This window comes from Rhincodon typus, chromosome 31 (genome assembly GCF_021869965.1).
Source record: "Rhincodon typus isolate 14 chromosome 31, sRhiTyp1.1, whole genome shotgun sequence".
Taxonomy (NCBI): domain Eukaryota; kingdom Metazoa; phylum Chordata; class Chondrichthyes; order Orectolobiformes; family Rhincodontidae; genus Rhincodon; species Rhincodon typus.
In genome coordinates, this window is record NC_063362.1 from 5,443,739 (window position 1) to 5,459,666 (window position 15,928).

A 15,928-nucleotide genomic window follows, 5' to 3' on the forward strand; every position below is an offset into this window, starting at 1 on the left:
CATTTCTGATGAAGGGTCTCGGCCTGAAATGTCAGCCTTTCTGCTCCGATGATGCTGCTTGGCCTGCTGTGTTCATCCAGCTCTGCACCTTGTTGTCCGGGAAATCAGAACAAGCTGGCTAAATGTAATGAGAAATATTTGCTCAGCTGGAAGGGGGAATGCAGCATGGACTGGTTGGGCTGACTGGCCTGTGTAAATGTCATTTTATGTCCATTCAAAAAAGATAGAGATTTCCAGGGTCAATCCAACAGCCTTGCTGGGACAATGCAACTTCCCCTGGAACTAAATGTTGACTAATTTTCAACAGGAAAGGTTTAAGTTCAATTGGATCAAGGGTAAAGCCCAAACTTTCAATTTAAAGAGCGTCAGGCATCCATTTCTGAGATGGATTTTTCATCCTGCTCAGTGTAGTTAAGAAGCTTGTTTGCTCTTGTGGTTCCAGATAAGAGCTACTTGCAAGGTCAATGGATAAGTCTTATATACTTCACCACATCTTAATGCAGCTGCTCCACCAGTTCATTTACCGTGGCCTATCTAACACTAATGTTGTTTTATCAGAATCACATCTTGGTGGCAGCCTGAGGCTGGGTCAGAGGTTCTCCAATGCAGTAGATGTGTTAACATGTCCCCACATAGCATTCCTCCTACAGGAGGAATTAAGTCAAAAGATCCAGACTTTATAGCAAGTGAAGGATCCTGTACTATGTCCAATGACTCTCGGGCCTCCTTAGAACATCCTGAGCTGCTTTACAACCAATGAGCTACTTGTGAAATACTATTTGGATAAATCTAGTGGATCTCAAAGATCAAACGATAAGTAGTGTGAATACAAGGAAGCCGTACTTGCAGTGAGGAAAGTCTGATAGCTCAGTTAGCTGGATGGATGGTTTGTGATGCAAAGTAATGCCAGCAGAGTGGGCTCAATTCCTGCACCAGCTGGGGCTGCTGAGGTCTCCTTTAGAAGCTTTCCCCTTGTCTGAAGCGTGGTGACCCTCAGATTAAACCACCACCTGTCGTTTCTAATGAGAGCAGCGTCTATGGGTTTATGGGGACTTTTACATTCACTTGTAGTGAGCCACATTTATACCTCCTTGTAACATAGCTGACAGCCACATTACTGGAGCAACTGGGAGACAGGAATAAATTTAAAATCTGTTTCAGCTACAGAGCATAGAAGTAAGTAATTGGATTACTGATCAGACATTTCACCAAGTATAATTTTCTCCAGGCCATTGTGGTGGTGTGCTGTATTTAGAATCTAATTACGTTGGGTAATCAAATTCACCACAATGCATTAGACAGCTGTAATGGGGACAGACAAATGGACTTCCTACCTTTTTAATTGGAAGTGGCGGTGGTTTCGAGTGGGGGCGGCTCTTTGTAACTTGTCCCAGGCTGCTGAACTGCTCATCCTGGCAGGATTTGATTGTGGAATAATGGACCATCGTCAAGTGCGGAGTCAGGTTGCTGGACACACAATTACAGATATACTGGAGAAAGAAAAACACAAGGCATACTTGGTGCTTGTTAAACTACACCACGGTTAAACACTTCGATGAAATTTGGCCTTGCAATTATGGAACATAGCAAGGTCACAAATCAAACAAATGTACCTCTTAAGAGTTGATATTGTAGCTCATCATAACAACAACTATTTCTCAGAACAGCTTAGACTGATAGCACATTGATGGATATATCACAGATTCCCTACAGTGTGGAAGGTGGGCATTCGGCCTGTTGAGTCTGCACCCTCCAAAGAGCATTCCACCCAGATTCCTCCCCACCCCCATCCCTGTAACCCTGAATTTCCCATGGCTAACCCACACATCCCTGATCACTATGGGACATTTTAGCATGGCCAATCCACCTAACCTGCACATCTTTGACTGTGGGAGGAAACCGGAGCACCTGGGGGAAACCCACGCAGACACAGAGAGAATGTACAAACTCCACACAGACAGTCACCCAAGGCTGGAATTGAACCTGGGTGCCTAGTGCTGTGAGATGGCAGTGCTAACCCCTGACCCACCATGCCACACTCTCTTACAGAAGGTCTCTCCTCTGTGTGCCATATAATTTCTGATACCAGCAGCAACTGACATTCACAACACACCAAGTGCCAGACAATAATCATCTCCAATGAGGGAGAAACTAAGCTTCTCCCCTTGACATCTGCTGGGATTGGAATAGTGAGATGCTTGTTTCTGACTAGGGCAGACTCGATGGGCCTTTTTTCTGTCCTGCAGACCTTGATGACTCTATAATGTTCAACGGACTTACCATCACTGAAACCCCCATTATCAACATCCCAGGGTTTCAGCTTTGACCAGAAACTTAACTGAGCTGGTCATATAAAGAGAAATGGCTACAACAGCAGGTCAGAGCTGGTGGCTCTGTGGGATGTAACTCACCTCCTGACTCTCCACAGCCTCTCCATCATCTACAAGGCACAAGTTGGGAGTGTGGAGGAATACTCCCCACTAGCCTGGATGGGTGCAGCTCCAACAACACATGAGAAAATCGACAATATCCAGGACAAAGCTGCCCTGAAACATGTTGCTGGGTCAAACCTTCTCCTTGCTCTGGGTGCAATTATATTTCATGGACTACAGTGGCCCAAGAAAACAGTTCACTGCCACCTTCTTGCAGGACAGCTCTGGTTGAGCAATAAATACTGACCTCACCAACAATGCCACATAACATGAGTAAATTTTTAAAAATTGAGTAATTTTTATTTATGTATTCAAATAGTTAGAAATTAAATATTTTAATTAATATGTCTTGGGAGAAATCCTTGCTTGGCAGGTTAAGCAGTCAGAGAAGATTATATATGCATTTCTTTAAGATATTTCAAATTGATCGGTAATACCGAATTTAAAAATTGTTTAAGGAAGACAAGAAGTCAAGGCTTTCTGTCTTGCACTTACCAAGCCTAGGATGCAGGAAACAAACATGAAAAAAGGGAACACCAGTTTGCACAGATGCTGAAAGACTAGACCATTGTTGCCGTGGAGATACAGCAGGAACAGTTAACTGTCAATCTTCATTCCCAAATCATGCAGCCCTCTGCTAGTCAGAATCTACCTGCCTGATGTATTTCCATGCCAACGATGGTCCAATCAATAAGCACCCTCTTCTCGTGCTCTAAAAGTTCGTGTCCCCGTGTCAAGCCAGTAAGTTGTATCCTAGTCCTGAGGAGAGAAAGTCGAAAGGCTTCTTGTCTCCTTTTAGCAATTTCGATATTAGCCAAAGTAATGAGAAATCTCCTCAAAGGACAGCTCTCCAATCCATCCACTGCTCTTCCAACACAAAACATTTGCAATTTTTATCTCCTGTCTGCTACGAGGCAGATTGTTCGTGTGATGTGGACCACAGAGACCCCCACAATCGTCACTGACACTATTTCCTGATTACTCTGGAGTGCCTCAAACCCACCGTCTAGATGAAACAGCACAATACAACATTACAAAGTAATGGTTCAGATTAGAATGGAGGAAAGCTGATTGAGGCAAGTCTTGTACCCTTTCTTCTGAGCTGGATCCATCTGTTCGAACAACTTGACTGCACCATTCATGAATAAATGTATACCAACTGCCAATATATGTTGTGTATTCCTTATCTTACTTTGAGTTTTGAGACATGAAATATTGTTTCTTTTTACAGGCTATACAAAACAGCTGTAACATTTAACAGCATAGGAAGTGAGAAATAGTCGTGGTAGTTGGCCATTTGGTCTTGTTCCACCATTTGATAAGATCACGGCTGATCTGATTGTAATCTGAACTTCGTTTTGCAGCCTGCAGCAGCATCCCACTGTAGCCCTCAACTCCCTTGTCAATCACTCTTCATTATTCTGCAGCACTCTCTCTTTATATGACCAGTTCGCACAAGTGAGCTCTGAATACAACCAATGATGCCATGTCCAGGAAGGAGAAATTCAGAAGACCCTCTAAAGGATATTCCTCCTCAGCAGGATCTTAAACGTAAGACACTGCATTCTGAAACTGCGTCTCCTTCCTCCGCGTTCACCCACGTGAGGAAATATGCTCTAAGCCTCCATTCTTCTTTTGTGCAACTTTGGGAGTCCACCCACCATGAGATGTCAAGGCTGAAGCTGTGTAAAGCCACGTGCTTTCTCCAACAGACCTGGGCTTGTAGATTCACTGAGGTTGGAACAAAGAGTCAGAGCCCTTTGAAGCAAACACTGGCATTCATCATTGAATCCCTACAATGTGGAAGCCTATCGAGTCCACACCGACCCTCTGAAGAGCATCCCACCCAGACCCACACCCCCCCAGCCCATCCCACTAACCTTGCGTTTCCCACGGCCAGTCCACCTACCCTGCACATCTTCAGACTGTGGGAAGAAACTGGAGCACCCGGAGGAAACTCCCGTAGACACAGGGAGCATGTGCAAACTCCACATCCCTGGTGCCATGAGACAGCAGTGCTAACCACTGAGCTAAAATTTGATCTGTCATCTAAACAAAATACCTGTAAAAAAGATGACACACAGGAAGACAAAAGAAGTGAAGCAGTTCACCTTGAAGCGGCTGAGGGGGTAGTTTCCGTAGATGTAATCTTCCGTCCCGTTCACCTGGAGCGTGTAATCGTCTGCATCATCAACCACTTTATGCCGGAAAACTGTCGCTTTCTTCTTCACAGCTAATTTCATTAGGAGTGCAGGAGGCGCCTGGGAGGAAATCTGGAAGCTGAAACTTTCCTAATGTCGGAGGGAAAGAAAAGGCATCAATTAGCTGAAGACAACCAAACCATTCAAAAGCTCTTTCCACACAGAATGGTGAGACTGTAGGATTGGTTCAGAGAAGACCTGGTTTAAGTGAATATCCTAGATTCATTGAAGGAAAAGCTGGATTACCAAGTGTAGCAGAAGGGAAGAGGGTTATCTCAGTATAATTCGATGAGGAAGGACAGGACAAGGCTCAAATTGAGCATTAACCTTGTACAGACTAGTTGGTTTCTAATCTCTGCATTTGCTTTTATTCATTCATAGAAAAAGGGTATTTTTGGCAGAACAAAGACTTAATTCCCAAACATAACTTCCTCAAGTTGATGATGAACACATGTGGCGTAGGTGCACACACAATGCTGTTTGGGAGGGAATTCCAGGATTTTGACCCAGCGACACTGAAGGAATGGCGATATATTTCCAAGCCAGGATGGTAAACGGCTTGGAAGGGAATTTGCAGATGATGGTGTTCTCATGTGATGGTGGTGATCAGGGGTTTGGAAGGTGCTTTCTAAGGAGTCTTGGTGAATGTCTGTAGTGTGTCTTGTAGATGGTACACACTGCTGTGACTGAGTGTTGGTGGTGGAGGGAGTGGACGTTTGGCATGCTGGCCCGTGTGCCAATCAAGCGGGGCCAGTTTAAAATAAAACAAAAGAGCTGGAGAAACTCAGCAACTCTGGGAGCGTTTGTACAGAGTGAAAACCTGAGCTAATGTTTCGAGTCCAACATGACTCTTCTTCAGAATTTGGTTTCTTGAGTTGTTTGAGCTGCACCCATCCAGGCAGATGGAGAGTTTTCCATTACACTCCTGATGTCTCTCTGGGCAGGCTTTGTTTCCATTTGATTTGATTTATCAGTCATAGAGTTATACAGCACGGAAACAGACCCTTTGGTCCAACTAGCCCACGCCAACCATAATCCCAAACTAAACTAGTCCCACCTGCCTGCATTTGGCCCATACCCCTCCAAACCTTTCCTATTCATGTACTTATCCAAATGTCTTTTAAATGTTGTAACTGTACCTGCTTCCACTACTTCCTCTGGCAGTTCATTCCGCACACAAATCACTTTCCTTTTTAAAACTTTCTCCTCTCACATTAAAAATATGCCCCCTGGTTTTGACCTCCCCTGCCCTAGAGAAAAGACCTGTGCTATTCACCTTATCCATGCCCTTTATGATTTTATAAGCCTCTAGAAGGTCACCCCTCAACCTCCTATGCTCCAGTGAAAGAAGTCCCAGCCCTATTTAGACCACTTTTATAACTCAAACCCTCCGTTCCTGGCAACATCCTGGTAAGTCTTTTCTGAACTCTCTATAATTTAATAATATCCTTCCTTTGGCTGGGTGACCAAAACTGTACACAGTACTCTGGAAGAGGCCTTATCAACGTCCTGTACAACCTCAACATGACGTCCCTAATCCTATACTCTTACATCTGTACAATGAAGGCTATCGTGCTAAACACCTTCTTAACTTCCTGTCTATCTGCAGTGCAAATTTCAAAGAATTATGTACCTGAACTTCTAGGGTCTCTCCTTTCTAACATTACCCAGGGCCCTACCATTAATTGGATAAGTCCTGCTCTTGTTTGTTTTAGCAAAATGCAACTCCTTGTATTTATCCAAATTAAACTCCATCTGCCACTCCTCACCCCATTGACCCAATTGACCAAGATCTTTTCATAATCTTAGATAACCTTCTTCACTGTCCACCATACCATCAACTTTGGTATCTTCCGCAAACCTACTAACCATGCCTCCTATATTCTCATCCAAATCGTTTATATAAATTGTTGACAAACAACAGTGGACCCAGCACCGATCCCTGTGGCACACCGCTGGTCACAGGCCTCCAGTCTGAAAAACAACCCTCCACCACCACCCTCTGCCTCCTACTGTCAAGCTAATTTTGTATCCAATTAGCAAGTTCACCCTGAATCCCATGCGATCTAATTTCACTAATTAGTCTACTGTGTCAAAAGCTTTACTAAAGTCAATAATAACAAAGTCTACCATTCTGCCCTCACCAATCTTTTTGGCTAGTTCCTCAAAAAACTTAATCAAGTTAGTGAGACACAATTTCCCACACACAAAGCCATGCTGACTATCCCTAATCAGCCTTGCTTTTTGAAATGCATGTAAATCCTATTGTTCAGAATCTCTTCCAACAACTTACGCACCAACGATGTCAGGGTCTCAGGATTATAGTTCCTGGGCTTCTCTTTACAGCCTTTCTTAAATAAAGGCATAACATTAGCCACCCTGGTTTACTGTCACACATACCGAGGTGCGGTGAAAAGTTTTGTTTTGCTAACTAGACAAATAATACCTTACGTAAGTACATCAGGGTAATAGAACAGAATGCAGCTAGACAAGAACGTGTTTGTATTTTTGAGTGAATTTGCTCCCTGGCTTCTCCTGACACAGCCTGCAAGGTACAAGCGCCTTGTGGTATCTGTCTCCCCACGTGCCCACTCCACACGTGCTCAGGTCAAGGTTTCAGCTGGAGAGCTGTGACCAGGCTGAGGATTGGATAAGGCTACAACATGACAACCTCACTGCTGCCATCTTTCAATCCTCCATCTTTCTGCAGCCAAATCACTTCATTTAGTCTCCATTTTAGTCTCATTTAGTCTTCATTCATGGGATATGGGCACCACTGACTGAACCAGCATTTATTGCCAAGCCATAAATGCCCACAATGCAGTCAAGAGTGGGTCTGGAGTTACACGTAGGTGAGACCGGGTAAGGACGGCAGTTTCCTTCCCTAAAGACATTGGTGAACCAGATGGTTTTTTCCTGACAGTCAACAATGGTTTCATGGCTGTCATTAGACTCTTACTTCCAAACTATTATTGAATTCATACTCCACTGGCTGCCATGGTGGGATTTGAGCCCAAGTCCCTAGAACATTACCTGGGTTTTTAGAGCAATAATACCACTAGGCTATCACTTACGTCCTATTTCTGCTGCAGTCAAATGCATCTTCCACTCCCCTCCCCCTCATTTGTTGGACTATTCCTCTGTGACACCTTGGTCCACTCCTTTGTCACTTCTAGCACCTTTCACTCCTCATAGTGGCTTCCCATGCCATTGCAGAAGGTGTAATACTTGCCGTTTTGCTTCCTCATTGTCCCAGGCACCTAACCAGGTGAAGCAGTGATTTATATCTTACAGTCTAGGTACATTACACATACACTTTAAACAACCAGCAGTCACTCCTTTAGAACTGAAGTTGCTTTTCTCCCCCCAATTGTAAATGGTTTGGATTTGACCTATTCGCAGTTGTTTCAATGTAGATGAGAAGAACAATCAGAAAGCATGGTGTACTCACTTCAGTGTATTGAAATTTCACATTTATAACAATGTTTCGGTTGCTGTGCTTCCTGGTAATGCTGTTATCTGCTACTTCTGGGATAGGCTCCAGGTCTCTGGGAAAACTGTATTCCATCCATTGCTGCCATGAGAGTCGTTGCCTCTCTTCTGCTCTCTCCTCACAAAACTGGCGCATGTTCCCACGAAACTCATTCACCTCAGAATCGTGCAGACTGTCAAACTCATGGAGACCTGTAACAAAACAATGACTGTATCTCTCAAAATATTTTCTTGTAATACTTTAGAAACCAAAAAGCAGTGCCAATCATTTTTTTAAAATTAGAAATAGAATGCGGTTTATTGTCACGTGTACTCAAATTACAAAAGAACAGCAGTACAGTGAAAAGTGTACAATGTCGCCAACACAACGTTGCTATCTTAGGTATAAAAAAACAGAAAATAAAGAAAAACGTTACACTACATTACAGATATACATAGTATAAGTTAGGAAAATAAGAAATAAAGCTAAAAAGATGGACATTACAGTCTTTCTCTAACGGCATCCACGTGGTCTGACTCCGTTCCCAAACAGCAGTGATCTCAAAGAATAAGATAGATGTATATTATGTTCATATACAGAATACACACATCCCTCTGCTTACACTCCCTGTCCTTTGAATTCTATTCTCATTTTGAAAATAATATAAAATGAAGAAATAAAATGCAAGGAGTCCCGAGGAACAGTGATCCTTCCCACCAGTTATTCTTGTCTGCCATCTCCATTAATACACAATTTCCCCTCAGGGTAGGAGAACACCCTTATGTTTATCATAAAATCCCTACAATGTGGAAGCAGGCCATTCAGCCCATCAAGTCCACCCCAACCCTCCAAAGAGCATCCCAGCCAGATTTACCCCTATACTGTCCCTGTTACACTACACTTCCCATGGCTAATACACCCAACCTACACATCCCTGGACACTATGGGTAATTTAGCATGGCCAATCCACTCAACCTGCTCATCTTTGGACTGTGGGAGGAAACTGGAGCATCCAGAGGAAACTCACGCAGACATGGGGAGAACGTGCAAACTCCACACAGTCAGTTGCCAGAGGGTAAAATCAAACTCAGGTCCCTGGTGCTGTGAAGCCACCATGCCACACTGATGAAAGATGAAAAGGGGATGAAAGATTATCAGGAGTTATGTAAGAATGTAGAGTTTTGGTTAAAAATAAGATCAACTGCGATCTTATTGAATGGGGAGTAGGCCCAAAGGGCTGAGTGGCCTACTCTTGTTCCTTGTTCGTATGTTCTCTAGACACAATGAATCCATGTGTGACATGGAGCTACCTTTAACCTTACAATCTCCTGGGTGAGGCAAAAAAAACACTCACATTGTCAACCTGTGAGTTTATCCAATTTTAAGTTATGGAAAAATCCTTTTCCTAAAAGAAAACCTACTATCTAGTTAACTTGGGGAACAGTTATGAGTAACTTTTTACAAAATTCATCAAGAACCTTTCAAGATCTATCAAGTGGCAGCCTCACGTTAATTTCTTCAAACCAGCCAATGAACACTCTGTGGAAACACCCACTGGTAATTACTTGCCCCAGAGATGCCGTAATAGAACAGCACACAGCACAAGTCTGATAGCGGGACTTGAACATTCTGGCTTAGAGGGAAGGAGTACTAGCAAAGAAGCAACAGCTAATACTGTTGTAATAATAACAGGAGAAATGCACCCAATAAAGCAGCATAACCACATCCAAGCCACAGTTTGTCAGTCAGCAAATCTAACAAGTACAACATGCCAGTGCTTTCAAGACCAAATGAGCTAAAAATGCAAGCCCTTTGGATGTATTGCTATTTCTGAGAGTGAAAACAGACACTTCTAAAATTCAAGTTCTAAATATACAATTATTTCTTAATGATCACAATTGAAAAATAAACAAATATTGTATTTGGAATTCTACTCTAACTATTCAGAGCTAGCCTCAGGGACTCCTCAACACTTCTCTGAACAATTTTACTCTGTATTGAGGCATAGGAGCCAGGTTAAGCAAGTAATGGTTGCACAGTGCCCTCCCTCACTGTACCGGTGGCTCAGTGGCTAGCAATGCTACCTCATAACACCAGGGACCCAGGTTCAATTCCACCCTCAGGTGTCTGTCTGTGTGCAGTTTGTGTGTTCTCCCTGTGTCTGCATGAGTTTCCTCCAGGTGCTCTAGTTTCCTCCCACAGTCCAAAGATGTGCAGGCTAGGTGGATTGGCTGTGCTATAGTGCCCAGAGATGTGCAGGCTAGGTGGGTTAGCCATGGGAATTACAGGGGGAGGGGAGTGGGTCTGGGTGGGATGCTCTTCAGAGTGCAAACAGGCCAAATAGCCTGCTTCCCCACTGTAGGGTTTCTAAGATCCAAAATATATTTTTGACTCTATAAGTCAATAATTTAATGCGTTTAGAACTTCAACTGGATTTTGTTTTTGGAATATGTCCCACAAGAGTCAAATTGCAACCATATCCCTTGCAGTGTGTGTTTCTCCCAGCCACATATAAAGCCTCTGAGGTTTCAATCCATTGCACATCCCAGTTGACGTGTTACTAATGAACATTCCTGTAGGTTGTGTTGCATAAGTAATGAAGAGCTGAAATAACAACTCCCTTTCCCAGCAAAGCTGAATCACAGCCATAATTCCCCAAGTACAATGGATAATAACTTACCAATGTCCTGAGGCTCTCAGTACAGCTTCACTCCTAGAGCAAAACTCAGATATCCATTCCCAAACTTGCAAATTTTTCGTATTTTCCAATTGCTTTTCACCCTGATTATTGCACATGAGCAGTGGGAATGGTAGGTGTGATTTTATTGGCCTATACCATGTTTGGATTACAATTTACCGGTGACCTAGCGTCTGCTTACACAAAATATGGGCTACACTCCCAGACAGAGTTGATTAACAAGCGCATCAGGCATGTGCACAAATAGATTTTCATATCAAACCAAATGAGGTAAGGCCAGCTGGAGGGGGAAACTGCTCCTATGGATGTAGCAGGATCAGTTGTAATTTTGTTTCTTTCTGGGTTATGGGCGCTGCTGGGAAGGTTGTATGTATCTTGGTTGGAATGAGAAGCTGCTGGTCAGCTCCATTTGTGGTTATGCCATTCCCATTACAATAATTCTATGTTGGTACCTTAATGATTTACATCATTGTACTTCACGTTTAAGAAACAAAAAGGTCAGCCAAATGAAATGATGTGGTGTCATTAACACACGTCAAGCTTTTACCTACGAGAGGGGCAACAGAAGGTACAGGAGCAGGAAAGGCCACTTCTCTCCAGCCGATACCCTCAATGGATCACAAGGAGTAGGATTGGACTATCTGACCCTCCAAGCCTCCTGTGCTATTTAATAAGACCCTGGTTGGTCTGGTACAGCCTTACTTCACTTTCCTGCCTCATCCAACCACCCTCCAAACCCTGAAGTCATCTAACTCAGCCAAAACATATGCAAAGATCCATCCTTTAGGATACAGAATTCCAAAGGCTAACGAGAGTCGGAGACAAATTAATTCCACATCTCAGTGTTTGAACCAGAGACCCACACTTTGAAACTGTGCCTCCTGGTTCTAGGCTACCCCATGAGATGAAAGACGTTTGCGACCTCTATCCTGTCAAGCCCCCTCAGAGCTTTGGAATGCTTCAATAAGACCACCTCTCTCTTTTCTAAACCCCGGGGAATACAGGCCCAACCTGCTCGATGTTTCCTTGTAACACAAACGCCTTCATCCCAGAACCAACTCTGCCAACTGGTCACATGCATGGAATATTCTGGAGCCCTTAAAGTCCTGTTCAGGTCTTAGAGAGACAGCAGCAATACTTGACGCGATGCGTCTACGGATATGGGAACGTTGATTGACAGTTTCTTTGTTGAATATTCCCAATTGGAAAGTGATTGAAGGACGGGTGAAAAATAAGATCAGGTCCCTTGCGACAGTTATAGTTGACTGACAGTCATGGTTATACAGGTGGGCGTGTTCAGTACCAAATGGTATCGTCCACGTGGCATTCACACAGACGGCACGCACCTACTGTGGAAGTGAAAGCAATTTAAAAACTTTAAAAAAATTTAAAAAGAAGGAAGGATTGGGATGGGGTGAAAATTCCAAATGGCTGACTTTTTTTAAGGTAGAATCAGAATTTATTTGATAAAATGTTTAAGTAGCGTCGCTGTAGATTTCCCGATGCCTCACGACACTGAACAACGTGCATTGATTGAACCAGAAGCATCTTCCACTTGGTAGGTCTTACCTTTTCCAATCAGAAGGCTTATCTGTGAATTAATGAGCTTTTCCTCACGGTCTCCTTCTCTTGCTACAAGTTTCAGGATTGGGAGGAATGGCCGTACGTCACAGAGGCGCCTGTGTTCATCTTCAAGTTCCTCCTGTTCCGCTGTGTGGTTGATGCAGGTGAAGACGTAGGCATCTGGCTTATTTAAAGTATGGAAGAGGGGTTGATGTTGAGCCTGCTGCCAAAGTAGCTACAAAAGGAAGAAGCAACACTCATTACTTTAACAAATACCGTTTAAGGTGAAGCATGATTCTGATCAGAGATAACACGATCCTGGAAAAGTCCCTCCAGGATAAGAGTTCTAAAATTCACCTATTTGCAGTGGAAGTATCAACTATCTATTCTCACCCAATTAATCTGTGATCAAAATGTCATTTTGTCCTGCAGCGCTTCAAGAAGGCAGCTCACCTTCTCCAAGGCACCTAGCGCCATACAGTAAATGCTCGCCCCGCCAGCGATGCCCACATCCCACTGGTGAATAAATTTACTGCTGTCAATCAATGAGACCTTTAAGAAGATGGGCATGAAGTTTCTACAGTAACTGCCTTCTCATGTTTGTTTACTTAATCTCCACCTACTTGTCCAGTGTACGTTTGTAGATCAACTTATTAACAAGGTACAAATCAGATAGTCAAAGGGTCAATCAGCAGTGTATGTAGATTTAAGGTAATTGGCAAAATAACCAGAGGTCAAAGAGAAGATCTTTTTTCATATAAACACAGTGAGCCGTTAGGACCTAAAATGCAACAGCTTCAGTTGTTACCTTCAAAAGGGAATTGGAAATGTAGTTGAAAGACAAACAACACAGGGTTGTGGAGAAACAGCTTTGAAGAATAATGGGGCAACGCTTTCAAAGAGCTGGCACAGGCTAGATGGGCCAAATGAGCTACTTCTGTCCTGAGGGATTCTATGGTTTTCCTGTTGCTTTCTAACCCAGTGCAACTGGAGTGCTAGAGAATAGGTTGTCTGCTCGGAACATTACCCACAGGGTCCCACTGGATTACATTTCATTCCCATCATTGCTGTCCCTGTTTCTCTTCCAATTGTGAGTGGTATTAAGTGGTAAAATCAATGGCCCACAGAGGTCACATTATCTCCAACTTCACCCTATTACGCAGACAGTAATCCCACAAAATCTGTTGCAGGACACCGTGTGCTTTCGTCTTGTTTGTGTGACTTTATGTTTTTTAAGGTAGAATCAGAATTTATTTGATAAAATGTTTAAGTAGCGTCGCTGTAGATTTCCCGATGCCTCACGACACTGATCCATTGAGGGTATCGGCTGGAGAGAAGTGGCCTTTCCTGCTCCTGTACCTTCTGTTGCCCCTCTCGTAGGTAAAAGCTTGACGTGTGTTAATGACACCACATCATTTCATTTGGCTGACCTTTTTGTTTCTTAAACGTGAAGTACAATGATGTAAATCATTAAGGTACCAACATAGAATTATTGTAATGGGAATGGCATAACCACAAATGGAGCTGACCAGCAGCTTCTCATTCCAACCAAGATACATACAACCTTCCCAGCAGCGCCCATAACCCAGAAAGAAACAAAATTACAACTGATCCTGCTACATCCATAGGAGCAGTTTCCCCCTCCAGCTGGCCTTACCTCATTTGGTTTGATATGAAAATCTATTTGTGCACATGCCTGATGCGCTTGTTAATAAAGTGTGCAGCATACTACAACAGTGCATAATTTTCAATGAAGTTTGGGGAAAGTAAAATTTAAAAAGACCTGTCCTTTTCTTGAAGGAAAACTATAACGGTTTGCTGCCAATGTATGAACTCAGTACGGGCTAATGTTCTCTGGCAATAATGGATTTATCTGGATTTACAAATCTCAAGCCAGTTATAATCGGTTGGGTTGAGGGCTTAGATGAAAACTCAGGAGAATAGAGGTTTATTCCCAAAATCTTGGAGTCTGTTTCTAAGCCTTTTTTGGGACCATTAACATAAGTAAATTGAAACATTCCCTTTCTGAAAGAACAACACAATATTCGGTTGCATTTACAGAAGCAGTGTGTGCAATCCTTCCTCAAAACTGTTGGACAGGAACTTCTGTACCAGTCATTTACTGTCAATAATGGGGCAACATCTGCAACTTCTGTGAAATATTATGATGACCTGCAAAAAAAGTTACAAAGCATAAAAGTCCTGTGAAATAGCAGCCAATCCAACTTCCCATAGCAGAATGTTACAGCAAAGAGGGAAGCCATTCAGCCCACAGTGCCTGTACTTGCTCTTTGAACAAGATGGTCCAGTTTGTCCCCGTCTGCCTCGCTTGTGCCCTGTATCCCTACAATGCAGGGGCAAACACTGCCTCAGAAAATCAAGGCCTAAAATGACTTTGATAAAAGGGATTCCTGGCACAGATATCCCATCGCCTCACTCTTTCTCTGTCACCCGACCAATGTCGCCTATCCAAGGATTTATCAGATTCCTTATGGAAAGTCACGATTGAAGCTGCTTCCAATATCCACTATAAGGGCTCGCTTGAGGTAAAAGAAATCCTCACTCTGTGGAAGTGATCAGACCTGTCTCCAGTCAGCTCAGTTGTATTAGAAGCAGAATGAGAGTGCTCCTGTGCTGTAGTGGTAGTGTCTGTATCTCTGAGCTCGGAGGCACGTGTTCCACATGTGATAGCATCTCCGAACAGGCTGAATAGAACAGATCCAGCAGACGACTACATGCTGCATAGCTTGAAATCATCTACTGGGGCATATTAACTCTACTGAGAGCATATTCAAAGAGGGCCTTTAATATTATGAGCAGGGCTCCATTCATTGCTCATAGTGAATTAGAAAAAACACTATCGACAAGAACTGCAGCATTCTAGCCTGCACCATACAATCTGAGGTCAAGGTGTTTATTCATATTTTAAAGCCACAATTTCAGGTTAACAGCACATCAGAGGTCAAGGTGTCTATTCATATTTTAAGGCCACAATTTTGGGTTAACAGCACATCAGAGGTCAATTGCTGGTTAGGCAAATCTTGAGGTTTAAGAGAGATTATTGATAGAGACCTACATGCATACATTCTGTTTAAACTTACAGACGGTCTGTATAGATCACCGGATCAGCTGGGTTAATGTGAATCACTGAGTTTGGACTGGTCCATGCAGAGTATTGTGAAGCAGGAAACTTGGGGAGAAAGACCGAAGGGAAGACAGGATTCTTAATGAGCATAGAGGAACAGAAAGAACTAGCAATGCAGATATATCAATAGATAAAGGAGGCAATGTGGTTTCAAAACAATAATGCTAGGGTTTTGTGAAGACTTCACCTGGTGAAGGAGCAGCACTCCGAAAGCTTGTGGTGTCAAATAAACCTGTTGGACTATAACCTGGTGTCGTGTGACTCCTGTCTTTGTCCACTCCAGTCCAACACCGGCACCTCCACATCAATGATAAGATGCTTTAACAGCGCATTTGAAAGTCCCTAAGACAGGTTTGTGTGGTCAAGAAAGCTACTGAGACTTCCTGAAACACAAATACTTAACTTCTGGATGTCTTA

General features: G+C 43.2%; 1 protein-coding gene across 10 annotated transcripts in view; it reads right to left on the reverse strand.

Annotated features, from left to right (window-relative positions):
- Nucleotides 1-15,928, reverse strand: part of pik3cd (phosphatidylinositol-4,5-bisphosphate 3-kinase, catalytic subunit delta) — a 209,983-nt gene that overhangs the window by 70,042 nt on the left and 124,013 nt on the right. For all 10 annotated transcript variants that reach the window (XM_048615265.1, XM_048615261.1, XM_048615262.1 and 7 more), the window contains 4 exons: nt 12,373-12,601; nt 8,085-8,317; nt 4,544-4,723; nt 1,335-1,490 (listed from right to left, as the gene is read on the reverse strand). In XM_048615265.1, coding sequence (XP_048471222.1) covers nt 1,335-1,490; nt 4,544-4,723; nt 8,085-8,317; nt 12,373-12,601 — 798 coding nt within the window. The remainder of the gene's footprint in view (nt 1-1,334; nt 1,491-4,543; nt 4,724-8,084; nt 8,318-12,372; nt 12,602-15,928) is intronic.